This window comes from Chiloscyllium plagiosum, chromosome 3 (genome assembly GCF_004010195.1).
Source record: "Chiloscyllium plagiosum isolate BGI_BamShark_2017 chromosome 3, ASM401019v2, whole genome shotgun sequence".
In the NCBI taxonomy this organism is placed as follows: Eukaryota; Metazoa; Chordata; class Chondrichthyes; order Orectolobiformes; family Hemiscylliidae; genus Chiloscyllium; species Chiloscyllium plagiosum.
This window is the reverse complement of record NC_057712.1, coordinates 113148097-113161352: the sequence shown is the minus strand read 5'-3', so window position 1 is coordinate 113161352 and position 13256 is coordinate 113148097. Positions and strand designations below refer to the sequence as shown.

The 13256-nt window shown below is 41.0% G+C and overlaps 2 protein-coding genes across 7 annotated transcripts in view; one reads left to right on the top strand and one right to left on the bottom strand.

Moving 5' to 3' along the window:
- The window catches only part of cdc40 (cell division cycle 40 homolog (S. cerevisiae)), a 131530-nt gene extending 130720 nt beyond the window's left edge, over positions 1-810 (bottom strand). Inside the window, exon 1 of the mRNA XM_043687120.1 lies at positions 424-810. Coding sequence (XP_043543055.1) covers positions 424-609 — 186 coding nt within the window. The 5' untranslated portion in view covers positions 610-810. The remainder of the gene's footprint in view (positions 1-423) is intronic.
- Positions 811-1062: 252 nt separating this feature from the next.
- wasf1 (WASP family member 1) overlaps positions 1063-13256 on the top strand; it is a 110560-nt gene continuing 98366 nt past the window's right edge. For 5 of the 6 annotated variants that reach the window (XM_043687126.1, XM_043687122.1, XM_043687124.1 and 2 more), the window contains exon 1: positions 1063-1493. The gene's annotated coding sequence lies outside the window, so the exon portion shown is untranslated. The remainder of the gene's footprint in view (positions 1494-13256) is intronic. The other variant, XM_043687125.1, reaches the window with a different exon arrangement.

Here is a 13256-nt window from a genome sequence, read left to right as displayed (position 1 = left end):
CTGAAGCCTAGTTAAAATGTTCTGAAGAAATGCCACCGTTCTCAATAAAAGCCGAAAGAACTGCAGATGTTGGAAATCAGAAACAGAAGTTGCTGCAAAAGCTCAGCAGGTCTGGCAGCAACGATGCAGAGAAATCAAGAGTTAAGGTTTCGGGTCCGGTGACCCTTGCTCAGAACTTCTCAGGGCTTTTCCAGCAACTTCTGTTTTTGCCACCGTTCTCAATAGCTCTTCAGAGGTAACATCAGCAACATCACCATGGAATTTTCGAGTGATATCGTTCCGTGGGAGTCGCATCAGTGCTTTCCTTTCCTCCAGTTGAAGTCTGAAGCAGACAGATCCTGTTTTTTTTTGTGTGTGTGAGATTGTCTACGGACTAAACCCATGCGCCCCATCGGCCCCGACTTCAGGCCTCCCGACACTCACCTTTACAGCAACCTCAGGCGCGGAGTTCAAAGCGAGAGATCCGTGAAGGCGTGACATTGATTTCTCAGGGTCGGGAGGGTGTAAATGAGCCACGGCGTCCTGGCTGGGGACCTCTCCGCACTCGCCATCCGAGTCGCTGCCACTGCCGCTGCCGTAGGAGGCCAGAGCCGCGATCGCCGCCGACATTTTTGCGGGCGCCTCACTCGGGGAAGATGACGCGCGCTTGCAGATCTCCGAATTAACCGACCTTCCCGAGTAAACGTCACAACGGTCACTGAGAGGGGCTTCCCTGGCGGCGCCTCCACTGTTCTAAACGTCGAGAATTTCAGTCTCGCAACATCATTCCCCCTTCCCCGGGCTTCAGAAACTCCTGGAAGTATTATTTACCCCACACGGCTGCAAGGCCCAAATCCCCGCCTCCAACAATCTGATTGGCTGGCCGGTGAAGGAGTGGGCGTGCCTATCACGGCACATCGCCATTTTCCATTGGCTGTCCGGCCAGTCGATCAGATGACATCACAAAACCCCGCCTTCGTCCCTACCCCCCTCCCCCACTCCGATCCACAACACATTCCTATTCCGCTCTGTCCCCTCCCCCCAAAGACGGCCGGTGCCATTGGGACAATCCATGGGAGGACCGGCCGGCGCATTCAGACGTAGAGCGGTGGATGAAATCTGTTCCAATAGGCACAGCTGCGCCCGACGCTTTCTGAGCTCGGACGATCTCTGTGGTTCGGTAACCGAGTCGGCGCTATTTTGGGACTGGAGAAGCGAACGGGTCGTGCTGCCGCGGGCGCGATGTTCCCCGTGCGTGCTGCTGACGTGCGCCATTCCGGCTGAAGCGGCGGCGGTGGTGTTGTTATCGAGACCGGCGAAAACTTGGGGCGTCAGTGAAAGCGGACCGGTTAGAGCAAAGCTCGCGGACAATGAAGACGTTATTCTCCAACTGAAAGACGTTCCAAATTACTGTGTTTTTTTTAAAATAATAAATCTATAGGTCTAGATATCTCGGAAGATTATATTTAAAAAAATACAATAAAACCTACTCGAGGCCGGTAAGAGTTTACGGGGTACGTAATTTTAATCTCAGTGAATGAAATGTCGAGCTGTTGAAATTTTATTTATTGTTGCAGTGTGTGTGTGCGCAAAACAATCGCATCACAGCAAAGGTGTGTGTAGGGAATGGAGGGGGGTTGCATTTAGCCATGATTTTGTTTTTGCAGCCTACAATTTACCCTTTTTTTTAAATGTTTCCGTCTCCCTCGCCAATGTCTTTTCGGTGGTTGCCACAGGCCCCGGCAGGTAGAGATGGATGGATGGGGCTGCTCGGGTGCACCTGGGCTTCAGTCCCGTGTCTCTCGTTCTCTCCCGCACCACAGCTGGAGCTGCATTGGCCGCAAAAATCCCGAGTTTATCGGGAGTCCGACCTTTCTGCAACTCCGCTATAACTCACTTTTTTTCTCTCTCTCTCACACACGCACTCCATTGAGATCGTGGGTTTTGGAAACACGGATTCTTCTCTCCATTCCTCACCGCCCCACTTTACAAGACCATGGATTATAAAGCTGAGGATTTTTTTATTTTTGCAGAATTTTGATTTTAATGTTTAGGTTTTCGCGAAGCTGAATGGATTCCGTGCCCCTGGATTTCCACAACAAAGAATGAAGGGGGGGGGGCGTGGAAGAGAAATATTTTGTGACTCCAAAATGATGGATCTTAGCGCGGCAGGTTATTTTATTTTGTGCGATTTATAAGCAGAGGCTTCCCGGTGAAGTTTTGTCCACTCACGGGGCAGTAAGTTGATGTTTGTAGGTGCGGTGCTGTCTCATCACGACAGTAACGGTCGCTCATTTGCGGCGTATCGAACACATTTGACTGGGATGTGTGAGAAACGTGCTATTTGGCAATTTTATTGCGAATGTCCACGAGCAACTTTTCAGGACTGTCTTCTTTCCTGGCCTCTTGACCTAATGCACAAAACTATTTGCCTTTTCACGTTTTTGAAAGGCTGTGTTTTTTTTTTCGCTTTAAACTCAACCGCCCGCAGTACTCGATGCCCACGCCAGAGGTTGATCACAGACCTGAGCTCCTGTCTATTTCACCTCTACTTAAGACCTTCCCACATGCACCTTGCCCCTGTCTGCAGTGTTTCAGTATTTTGAGTAGGGCGGAGGAAGATCCACTATAAACGGATGGAGCGACAGCTACCTGAATGTCCTCTGCCCCAAGACTTTAATAGCACTTTGCATCTTTTTCTTTCATTTGCACTGTTTGTGTGCGGTTCGAATAATTGCTCTTCAAAGCCGAAGTGGATTTGCAAACGACTTCCAGATAACTTGATTGTAAAATAATTGTAATATACTTGAGAAAAATGTTCTGGACTAAATTGCTGTGTATTTCTGAGATGGGTAACTTTTCCAACCTTATAGTTTCAAATGAGGCAGCGTTGTCAGATTGAGCTCAATCTTGTTTCACAACTTCGTAGCAACAAATCAATCAGGATGCTCTCTGCTTTTTTCAGTGTATTTTGCAAACATCAAATGTCTGAGGTTAAAATAAAACAGCAAGCTAGGCAGCATCAGGAGGTGGAGAAGTCACATTTCGGGTGTAACTCTTAAGGACTGTGGGTGGGTGTGAGGGGAGCTGCAGATAAAGGGGGTGGAGGGGGCAGGGTGATGAAATGGAGATAGGTGAAGACAGGCAGAGGGTATGACCTGGTTGGTTAATGGGAGGAATGAATCTGGTTGGTGGCAGGGAGCAGTGGGAGGGATGGAGAAGAGATGGGAAGGGAGGTTGTTTGAAATTAGAGAACTCCATGTTCAGCCTTCCAGGCTGTAGGCTGCCCAGGTGGAAGATGAGGTGATGTTCCTCCAATTTGCGGTGTGGTTCGTTGTGGCAATGGAGGAGGCCAAGGATGGTCATGCTGAAAAGGGAATGGTTCGGGGAATTGAAATGGGTGTGATTTGGAGGTCCAATCAGCCCCTGCGGGCCTGCCTGAGATGCGCGGCGAACAGTTCCCTAAGTTTACGTTCAATCTCTCCGATTTAGAGAAGACCACATTGGGAGCACCTGATGCAGTAAACTAGGTTGGAAGAAGAGTTACACCCGAAATGTCGACTTCTCCCCCTCCTGATGGTGCCTGGCTTGCTGTGTTCTTCCAGCCGCCTGCTTGTCTAATTTGGGTTCCAGCATCTGCAGTTTTTTTTTGTCTGAGGTTAAAATAAAGCACTTTGTTGCTAATGGAAAAATTTTCAACAGACACTTGCAATTATAACACCTTTTTAACAAAGGAAAATGTAGGCATGTGTTTAGGCATTATCAGATGAAACTTGACATTTAATGGAAATAGGACAAGGAGCTAATGGGTAGCTTTAAGGAGCAGCTTGGAGCAAGGCAGAAGCAGAGTGTTTTAAATATGGAATTGCAGAGCGAAGACCTGGGACATTTGCCAAAACAGCTACAAGTGATTTGACCAAAAAACTTGGGAAAGTGCTCATGAGAGTAGAATAAGAAGAGCAGAGAGTTCTTGGAGAGCTGAAGGACCAAGAAGGAACTTGAACACCAGGATGCAAATTTTTAAATTAGAGACCTTCTAAAACTTTGAGGCTTCAAGTAAATACATGAATGTCATTTGATGCAAGTTGGGAATAGGCAGTAATTTCATATGATTTGAAGAATGGCAAATGAAAGACCAACCAGGACAGCATGTCCTGTGTGGCGAACTTCAACAGTGTTACCTAAAATGGCATAATCAACTGGGACTTGAAGCAAATATGGGCCTCTCACCATATGTTCTTTTTCAATGTAAAAGTTATAAGTTTCAAATAAGCTAGCTAACTACACATAAAGGAACATGGACTTGAGAGTTTTAAAATCTTTGACTGATGCTGAAACCATTAAAGTGGAAGGGCAGCGAAAATACAATGCGGGTTTGGGTGAAGATCAGTTTAAAAATGAACAATAAAACACCAAATAAGTAACTTTTCTGCAGCATCTAAATTCTGTGCCTAATTTTAAAATCAATTTTGGCCCACCATTATTTCAGTAAATTTAGAAATAAGACTTGCTTGGTCACAACAATTTTATTTTGATCTGAGACATCTTCAGGTGAAAGGCAATCAGCAGGTATGAAAGATTAATTATGTATCTTTTAGCTTGATCTGTTAAAGCAAGTATTTGCTTTGTACCTTGAATAATTGTATCTTGGGTGCAAATGTAAGGGCATTTTACCCAATATCTTAATTATCTTTTGCTTTGATTAATTGTTCTTGTCTTGATTTCAAGACAGATGCATTTTTGTTTCTGTGCACTAGCTATTTGAAAATTGAGGCTGCTTGGTGTTTGGTAAATAATTTTTGTCTTCATTTAATTATATACAATATTATTTATTGCACATAGCTATTTGATAATTAAGGCTGCTCAGTATTTTTATCAACTTATATAATGTTTTCAACAATTTACGGTAAATACTTGTGTGTTTGAGTTGGCAGAGAATGTACACTTATAAAAGAAATATTGACTTTAATGAAATGAAAGTTTTCAAAATACTGAATATGAATGATCTCTTTAGAAATGTGACTTCTTTAAAAGAAACATCATGGAGAAATATGTGTTTCGGAGCATTGTATTGGTCATGTATACTGAAAATATATATGGCAAGTTCTTAATCTAATCTCTTACACAAACCAAGATTTTGCTGTACCAGCCTGCACTTTTTATTATACCAAATAATACTGCCAAGTAATCTTCCTTGTGAAGAAAGTTTGTTCAATATTATGCATTTCATTATCTTAATATTTAACATGGAAAAATACATTGCAGGTGAACTTTTTAGGGAAATTGGATAAGGAGCCAAGTTTGAGATTTTTTGAGGCTGTTAGTTGACAAATTTGATACAATTATCTACGTTTTTATACGTTTGTGCAGATCATTATCATGAAAGGGCAATGCTTATCCATTAAAAGTTCGTTTGCAACACACATGCAGTATTGTGAATAAGCTATTTCATCTGGCATCTTGAGTGTATGGATACTTACTTGAAATGCCAAACTTGAAATTATGCTGTTTTTGTTATTTTAATGTGTTGGATGCTTTTTTGAAATGAAAGACTGGCTATTGTTATATCCCACAGTTGCTATATTGCCAATTAATGATAAATTCATTTAAAAACCATGAACAGTAATATGCCTCGGGAGGTTTGCACTAAACGATAAGACCTACACTGTGCTTTAAATGAGATAATGCCATGAGCATTGCTGCTTGTTTTGTAAAATTTAAATTGCCATGATAAATGGCCCAACTTTCAACCAATTCCTAATGTCATGACTTCTAATCACAATTAGATTCTCTCTTTCACTAGCCCTTTTTTTAAAAAATAAAATTGCAGTTCTCAGCAGGCTTTGTTATACATCCATTCTTGGATTTATTGGCATAAGTTACTTCTATAAGAGATCCTTTCCAAAGTTGAACTGTGCTAACAAATATTGATGATGATTTCAAATGGAAGTTTAGTCAGCCAGATTGCTGTGGGTCTGGAATTGTATGTCGACTGGCCCAGGTAAAGAAGGGAGATTTCCTTCCCTTAAGGACATTTGGACAACCTACAATGGCTATGCGGTCACCATTAGACAAACTTTTCAATTCAGTATTTTTAAATTGAATTTAAATTTTCTGTTTGAAACTCTGCTTAAGGTCTGAATTAACTAGTCCAGTGACATCATGATTATGCCACCACTAGTGAATGATACTTGTCAAAATAAAAAACATTGCTTCGTGTTGTTATATCATAATTCCCAGCTCAGATCAAGATCATTATCCACACTGCATTTATTTGGCTGAGTTGATTCTGATCATGTATTCTGCAGTCCTTCCAGTTAGGGTTGATGCACTAGCTCTTTGAACAATTATGCCAATTGAGCTGAAGTAAATAGTTATCTTGAACAGAATAGTTGAGAATGAACAATGCATGTCCAAAGTAACCCATATTGTACAGAGTGCGCTGGTTCAAACGTCCTTGAATACAAATCTGGAACTCTTGCCCATAATCATGCTGTTCTGTGAATTTAAGCCACTGGGGACTGTTTAATATGGCATAGGTATTTTTAATGTCTGTTATACCATGGAACATTTGTGGCTGTGTATCAGGAGCTCAGGTTCAACCATGTTCTTTTTGTTCAGGATGTGTAAATGTCACTTGATCTAGAAGTTTTGTAGTTTGATCTTTGAGTTTGGTACTATTGTCGTACCACACACAACTATCTCATACTGGTATAGTTATATGTACTGAATGATTTATGAGTTCAACTGTGTAATCATGAATTCTATACATGTGTTTTCACAGAATTTTGTACTTTACATGTGATGTCTTGGGTTGAAATTACAATATACCTACTGCGTTGCTGTCCTGAAAAAATACATAACTTCAAAAATGTTTTGCAGTTTTGTGAGCTTGGGTTTTCTTTCATAGTGAATAGAGAATGGAGGTGGGATTCTACTTTTTTTTTAGCATTTAAGTCTTCTACATAGTCTCAAAGGTTTGAGTCTTTGTAATTTCCATCCACAAAAGGTAATGCATAGGGAATCTTTAAGTATTCTGAAGACTGAGGTTGATAGATTCTTGATTACCAAAGGAGTGAAAAGTTAGTGTATATGAGGGAATGTAGGCTTGAAATTAAAGTCAGATCAGCCGTGATATTGAATGCATAGCAGGCTTGTTCCTTTTACGTATGTTCTGTAAATTATAATATTGCCATAAGTATCTGGAAACATTTGACCATCAACTGAATGTAAAATCAAAGTTTCCTTTTTTCCTATCTTCTACGCTTGGCACTCTTGAAATCATCAACATCAATGTTAACTCACCAGTTATAAATTTGTAAAATAAGAGCTTTTCTATGAGAGCATACTGAACCTTAAAATAAAACCAAATATTCACACAGGTGAATTATAAAGCAAAGTATGACACAGACCATGTAACAAGATATTAGGGGAGATAACCAGAAGTGGATTTTAAACAACGACTTCCAAGAGGAAAACAAGATAGAAAGGCAAAGATGTTTAGACAAGGAATTATAGGTTTTTGACAGTTAACTACATTGCCAGCAATTATGGCACAATTACAAATTGGAAAAGCTTGACAGGATGAGGTTTACAGATACCTTGGGGCTGGAGGAGATTGCAGAAAAGAGCAAACTGAGGAAGGATTTTAAAACACGAACAAGAGTTTTAAAATATAGCTATTACTTAAATAGGAGTCTGCTTAACATGGGATAAATGAATAGAACTTGGCATGATTTAGGACATGCTATTATGATTCCAGCTGCTGTTTGTACTGGACAAGTTAGAAACCAGAGTGAAATCTGGCCTGTTCAATCCTAACTTTATTTTTAACTGTGGAGGTCAATTAGTGAATGTATAATAGAAAGAATAAAACACTCATTAAACAAAAATGAATTCCATTAATTACATACATTAGAAAGGGATTCAAACTACTTATCCCAGCAACAGCATTCCCTCTATGCTGTATGGCTACATGTGTTCGCTCAGACATTTTGCACAGATTGCAACGTTGACTTGCAGTACCAGAATTTTCGGTTACACATGAACCATGGAGATCTACATGGAAGAAAAAAGAGAGAACACTGCCCAGCAATTTCAAAGAGCTAAATCTCAGTGAAGAGTTGGTACTATATCCACACTGAAGCTCCTTAATAAGTCTCAGGCTCGTACAACTGCCTGTGGTTTTCTTTGGATGAAGTTCTGTGCAATCACTTACTAGATGCTCTTTCCCTTCAAATATCTCTCTCTGAGACACCCAAGATAAACTGCAAACTAAACTCATCATGACTTTAGTTTTGGAGAATGCATAGCTGTTCTGAAGTTAAATGTCCATCAGTCCTGCAGTCTCTGGCATAGACCACACTGACAACCTGGCTCTTTGGATTATTGTATCTTTGTCTACCTGCCATTGATTCTTACCATAATCAAAAGCACAGTTTTCTCCACTTTTTTTGGAAGATTTGCCCATTTCATCTCAAGACTTGGAAACATCATTAAAATGTATATAAAGAAACAAGATGTAGAATCATAAAATCTCGACAGTGTGAATAGAGGCCATTTGGCCCATTGAGTCTATTCTGACCCAAGAGCATTACAGCCAGACTCAGCCTCCCATCCTATCCCTGTAATCTGCATTTACCATGGCTGATCTGCCTAGCCTGCACATCACAGGCAATTTGCCATGGCTATTTCACCGAATTTACACATTTCTTGGACTGTGGGAGGAAACTGGAGCACCTGGCAGAAACTCACTCAGACATGGGGAGAATATGCAAACTCCACAGACAGTCACCCAAGATGGAATTGAACCTGAGTCCCTGGTGCTGTGAGGAAGCATTGCTGACTACTGTGCCATCCAGATTTCTTGATACTCACCTGTAAGTACATTCAGTAAATTAAAGTGAACCATGTATCACCCCTAAACAGACGCATTACAAAATATTATTTCAATTTAAAGTCATACATTGTTCTTAACAATGGCCATTAAAGCTTTAATTTGGGAAAGGTAGAACAGTCAAGCCTTGAAGTAACACAGGAGGTGCAGTAAAACCAAAATACCGCAGATGTTGGAAATCTGAAGCAAACACAGAATGCTGGAGAAACTCAGCAGGTCTGGCAGTAATTGTCTTAGGAGAAACAAACTTAATGTTTCAAATATTTGATTAAGAATTTGATAATCGTAGAAGAGCTTAATTTTACAAACGTGCAAACATAGAAAATCAGAACAGGTGTAGGCCACTCAACCCTTTAAGGCCGCTTCACTATTTGTTATGGTCATGGCCGATCATCCAACTCAGTACCCGATTCCCACTGTCTCCCCACACCTTTTGATCCCAGTTTCATAGAATGTGGATAAGCTTTAAACTAAATATTCAGTTGGCTTCAGTTGCGTGGAAAAAAATTAAAATGGGGAAGTGTGTGGAGGGCTCAGCAGAGGTTATTAAAATTTCCAAAACAAGAACAGGATTAAGAATATTGAAAGGGTCAGGCACAACAGATAAGGGGGCATCTGTTCGATGAGAAGGGGACAGTCAATTCAGGACTGAGATTGTTGTGCTTAAATGCACGCAGTATACAAAACAAGGTAAATGAATTTGTAGAACAGATTGAAAGTGGTCAGTATGCTGTGGGTATTACAGATGCGGCTGCAAGTGGATCAGGGCTAGGAAATAAAGGATGCACGTTCTAATCGATGGACAAGCTGAAGGGCAGAGTGGTGGTTAGTAAGAAATGAAGTGAAATGGATAGCAGGGAATTATATGGGGTCAGAAGGCATAGAATATGTGGGTAGAGTTGAAGCACTGCAAAGGGAAAATAAACGTGATATAGACTGTGTACAGGCTTCCTAGCCGTAGTCGGTATGTAGGGAAGAAAATTAAATCAGGATATAGAAAAGACATTTAAGGACTATACGATAATCATAGGGGACTTCATTATGCAAGTGGACTGAGAAATTCCGTTTAGTAGTGCATCTCAAGAAAAGGAATTCTTTTTATTTTGGAGCAGTTTGTGGTAGAGGCCACTAGAGAACATAGAATTCTAGAATTGCCATGGAATGAGTTAGACTTGATTTCAGAGGTTCAGATGAAGAAACCCCGAGGGGGCAGAGGCCATTATATGATAGAATTCATCCTGCAGTTTGAAAGGGAGAAACTGAAGTCCGGTGTAATGATTTTACAACAAAGTAAAGGTAACTGCAAAGACGTGAGGGAGGAGCTGGCCAGAGTTGTTTGGAAGGGGAGCCTAACTGGCAAGACAATGGAGCAGCAATGGCAGGTATTTCTGGGGGTAATTTGGATGGTAAAGCAAAAATTCATCCCAAGGAAGAAGCAGCACACTAAGGGGAGGATAAGGAAGTCAAGGACCGCATAAAAGCATACAATGTGTTGAAGATTAGTCAGAATCCTTTTAAAAGCAGCAGAGGATAACTGAGAAAAGCAATAAGGGAGGAGAAGATGAAATATGAGTAAGCTAATTGTAATATAAAATAAGATTGCCAGAGTTTTTATTTGAATATAATAAAGGTAAGAGAGAAATAAGAATGGACACAGGACCATTGTGGGCGGCACGGTGGCACAGTGGTTAGCACTGCTGCCTCACCGCCAGAGATCCGGGTTCAATTCCCGCCTCGGTCGACTGACTGTGTGGAGTTTGCACGTTCTCCCAGCACCTTCAAAACCCATGACCATTATCAAGTAGAAGTACAAGGGCATTAGATGAACACTGCTATCTGAATGCTCCCTTTCAAGCCTTTCATTATTCTGATTTGGCAATATATCACCGTTCCTTCAGCATTGCTAAATCAAAATCCTGGTACTTCCTACCTTGCAACATTGAGTGGCTACCAAATGGATTGCAGTGGTTCAAGGCAGTAGCTCCCTACCATCATCTCAAGGTAAATCAGAGATAGACAACAAATGCTGGCTCAGCCAATGATTCCCACATCCCATTAATTAAAAAAAATGTCAGGTTGCAGTATGGTTTGTTGGTGCTATTGAAGATGATATATTGTTAATCTGGTAGTGTTGGGTAGTATTAAGCTGTGTCAGCAGAAATTGCCTTTCTGGGTGGTAGAGGCTTAGCAAGTTGCTGCATTGCACCTTGTAGATGGTACATAGTTGCAAAGGTGTACCATTGTTTCAAAAATCAATAGCCTGAGAAAGTATAGGCCACAAACAAAAACAGAATTGATATTGGGACCTTTGCTTTTCCTGAAATATATTAATGGTCCAGATATTGGTACACAGGACAATTTCCAAGTTTGCAGATGACACAACACTTGGAAGAATTTCAAACTGTGAGGAAGGCAGTGTATATACCCAAAAGAACATTGACAAGTTAGTGGAGTAGGTGGATAATTGGCCAATATGATTCAACGCAGAGAAGTGTGATGTGGTACACTTTGGAAGAAAATTGAAAAATAACAAAATAGTGGTGTTCAGTTTTAAAGTGGCTGCAGGTGCAGAGGGACCTGGGGGTATATGTTTGCATATCATTGAAAGTGACTTTAAAAGGTTTGGTACATTTAAATTTATTACATTGACATATGCCACTTCTGAGCTCTTCAGTATTCTCCTGGAAATAGGCTTCTAGTGACAGAAACACCTGTTAATCATTATTTTTGCTTCCGAACTCTGAGAATCTTTGATTGAAGATGCTACTTTGATTTTGATCCCATTAGCTTTCAATTTACTGATCTGTCTACCCATATGAGACTTTGCCAAAAGCCTTGCAGAAATCCACTTGAACGACATCAGTAATTACTCTCATTGACCTTCCTTGTTACCTCCTACAAAAAAATTAAAACATTTTAGTCCATGTGACCTTCCTGCTGGCTGTCCTGGATTAAATCTCCCTAGTAACAATTTTTATATCTCCAAATGTTTTCAATATATTTGCCCTACGCTAAAGTTAGGCTGACAGGCCTATACTTCTAGAGAAGGATCATTGGATCTGAGACTTTAACTCTACCTTCTCTCCACAGATGCTGCCAGATTTGCTGAGTTTTTCCAGCAATTTCTGTTTTTGTTTGTGGCCTATATTTTCTCAGGCTATTGATTTTTGAAACAATGGTACACCTTTGCAGCCATGTACCATCTACAAGGTGCAGTGCAGCAACTCGCTAAGCCTCTACCACCCAGAAAGGCAATTTCTGCTGACACGGCTTAATACTACCAGGTTAATAATACATCACCTTTAATAGCACCAACAAGCCACACAGCAACCTGACATTTTTTTTCTTTCATTTTAATTAATGGGATGTGGGAATGATTGGCTGAGCCAGCATTTGTTGTCTATCTCTGATTTACCTTGAGAAGATGGTAGCGAGCTGCTACCTTGAACCACTGCACTCAATGTTGTGAGGTAGGAAGTACCAGGATTTTGATTTCGCAACGCTGAAGGAACGGTGATTTATTGCCAAATCAGGATATTGAGGCACTTGAAAGGGAGCATTCAAATAGCAGTGTTCATCTAATGCCCTTGTACTTCTACTTGATAATGGTCATGGGTTTTGAAGGTGCTGTCTAAACAGCTTTCATGAATTGTTGCCTCGTAACTTGCATAAATAAAAGTAAAATACTCTGGATGCTGGAACTTCTAATCGAAGGAGCTGGGGAAACGTAGCAAGTCTGGCAACATCTGAGGAAGAGAAACAGTTAGATGTTTCGACTCCAATATGATTCTTTTTCAGAAGGTATATGGTACACTGCTCTTACTGAGCATTGGTGATGGAGGGAATGCATGTGGTTCTGGTCAAGCAGGTTGCTTTTCTCCAGGCTGCTGTCGAGCTTCTTGAGTGTTATTGGAGCTGCACTCATCCAAGCAGGTGTGGGGTATTCCTTCGCATTCATGAACAGTTCCTTGTAGATGGTGAGCAGGTTTTGGGGAATCAGGAGGAGAGTTATTCTCTGCAGGGTTCATAGCCTCTGACCTTTTCTTGTTGCCACAGTATTTATTTGAATTTTTCATCCAGGATGTTGACAATAGGAGATTCAGTGTTGGTAATGCTTTTGGATGAGAATGGGCAGTGGTTGTTGGAACAGTTCTCACTTGGCTCTTGTGTGGCATGAATGTTATTTGCCACTTTTTAACCCAAACCTGAATATTGTCAAATCTTGCTGCATTTGGACATGGACTGCTTCAGTGTCTAAGGAGCTGTGTTTGGTGCTGAATGAACATTGTGTGATCGTCAGCAAGCATCCCCAATTCTGACCTTATGATGAAGGGGAAAGTCATTGATGAAACAGCTGAAGATGGTTGAGCCAAGTTCACTA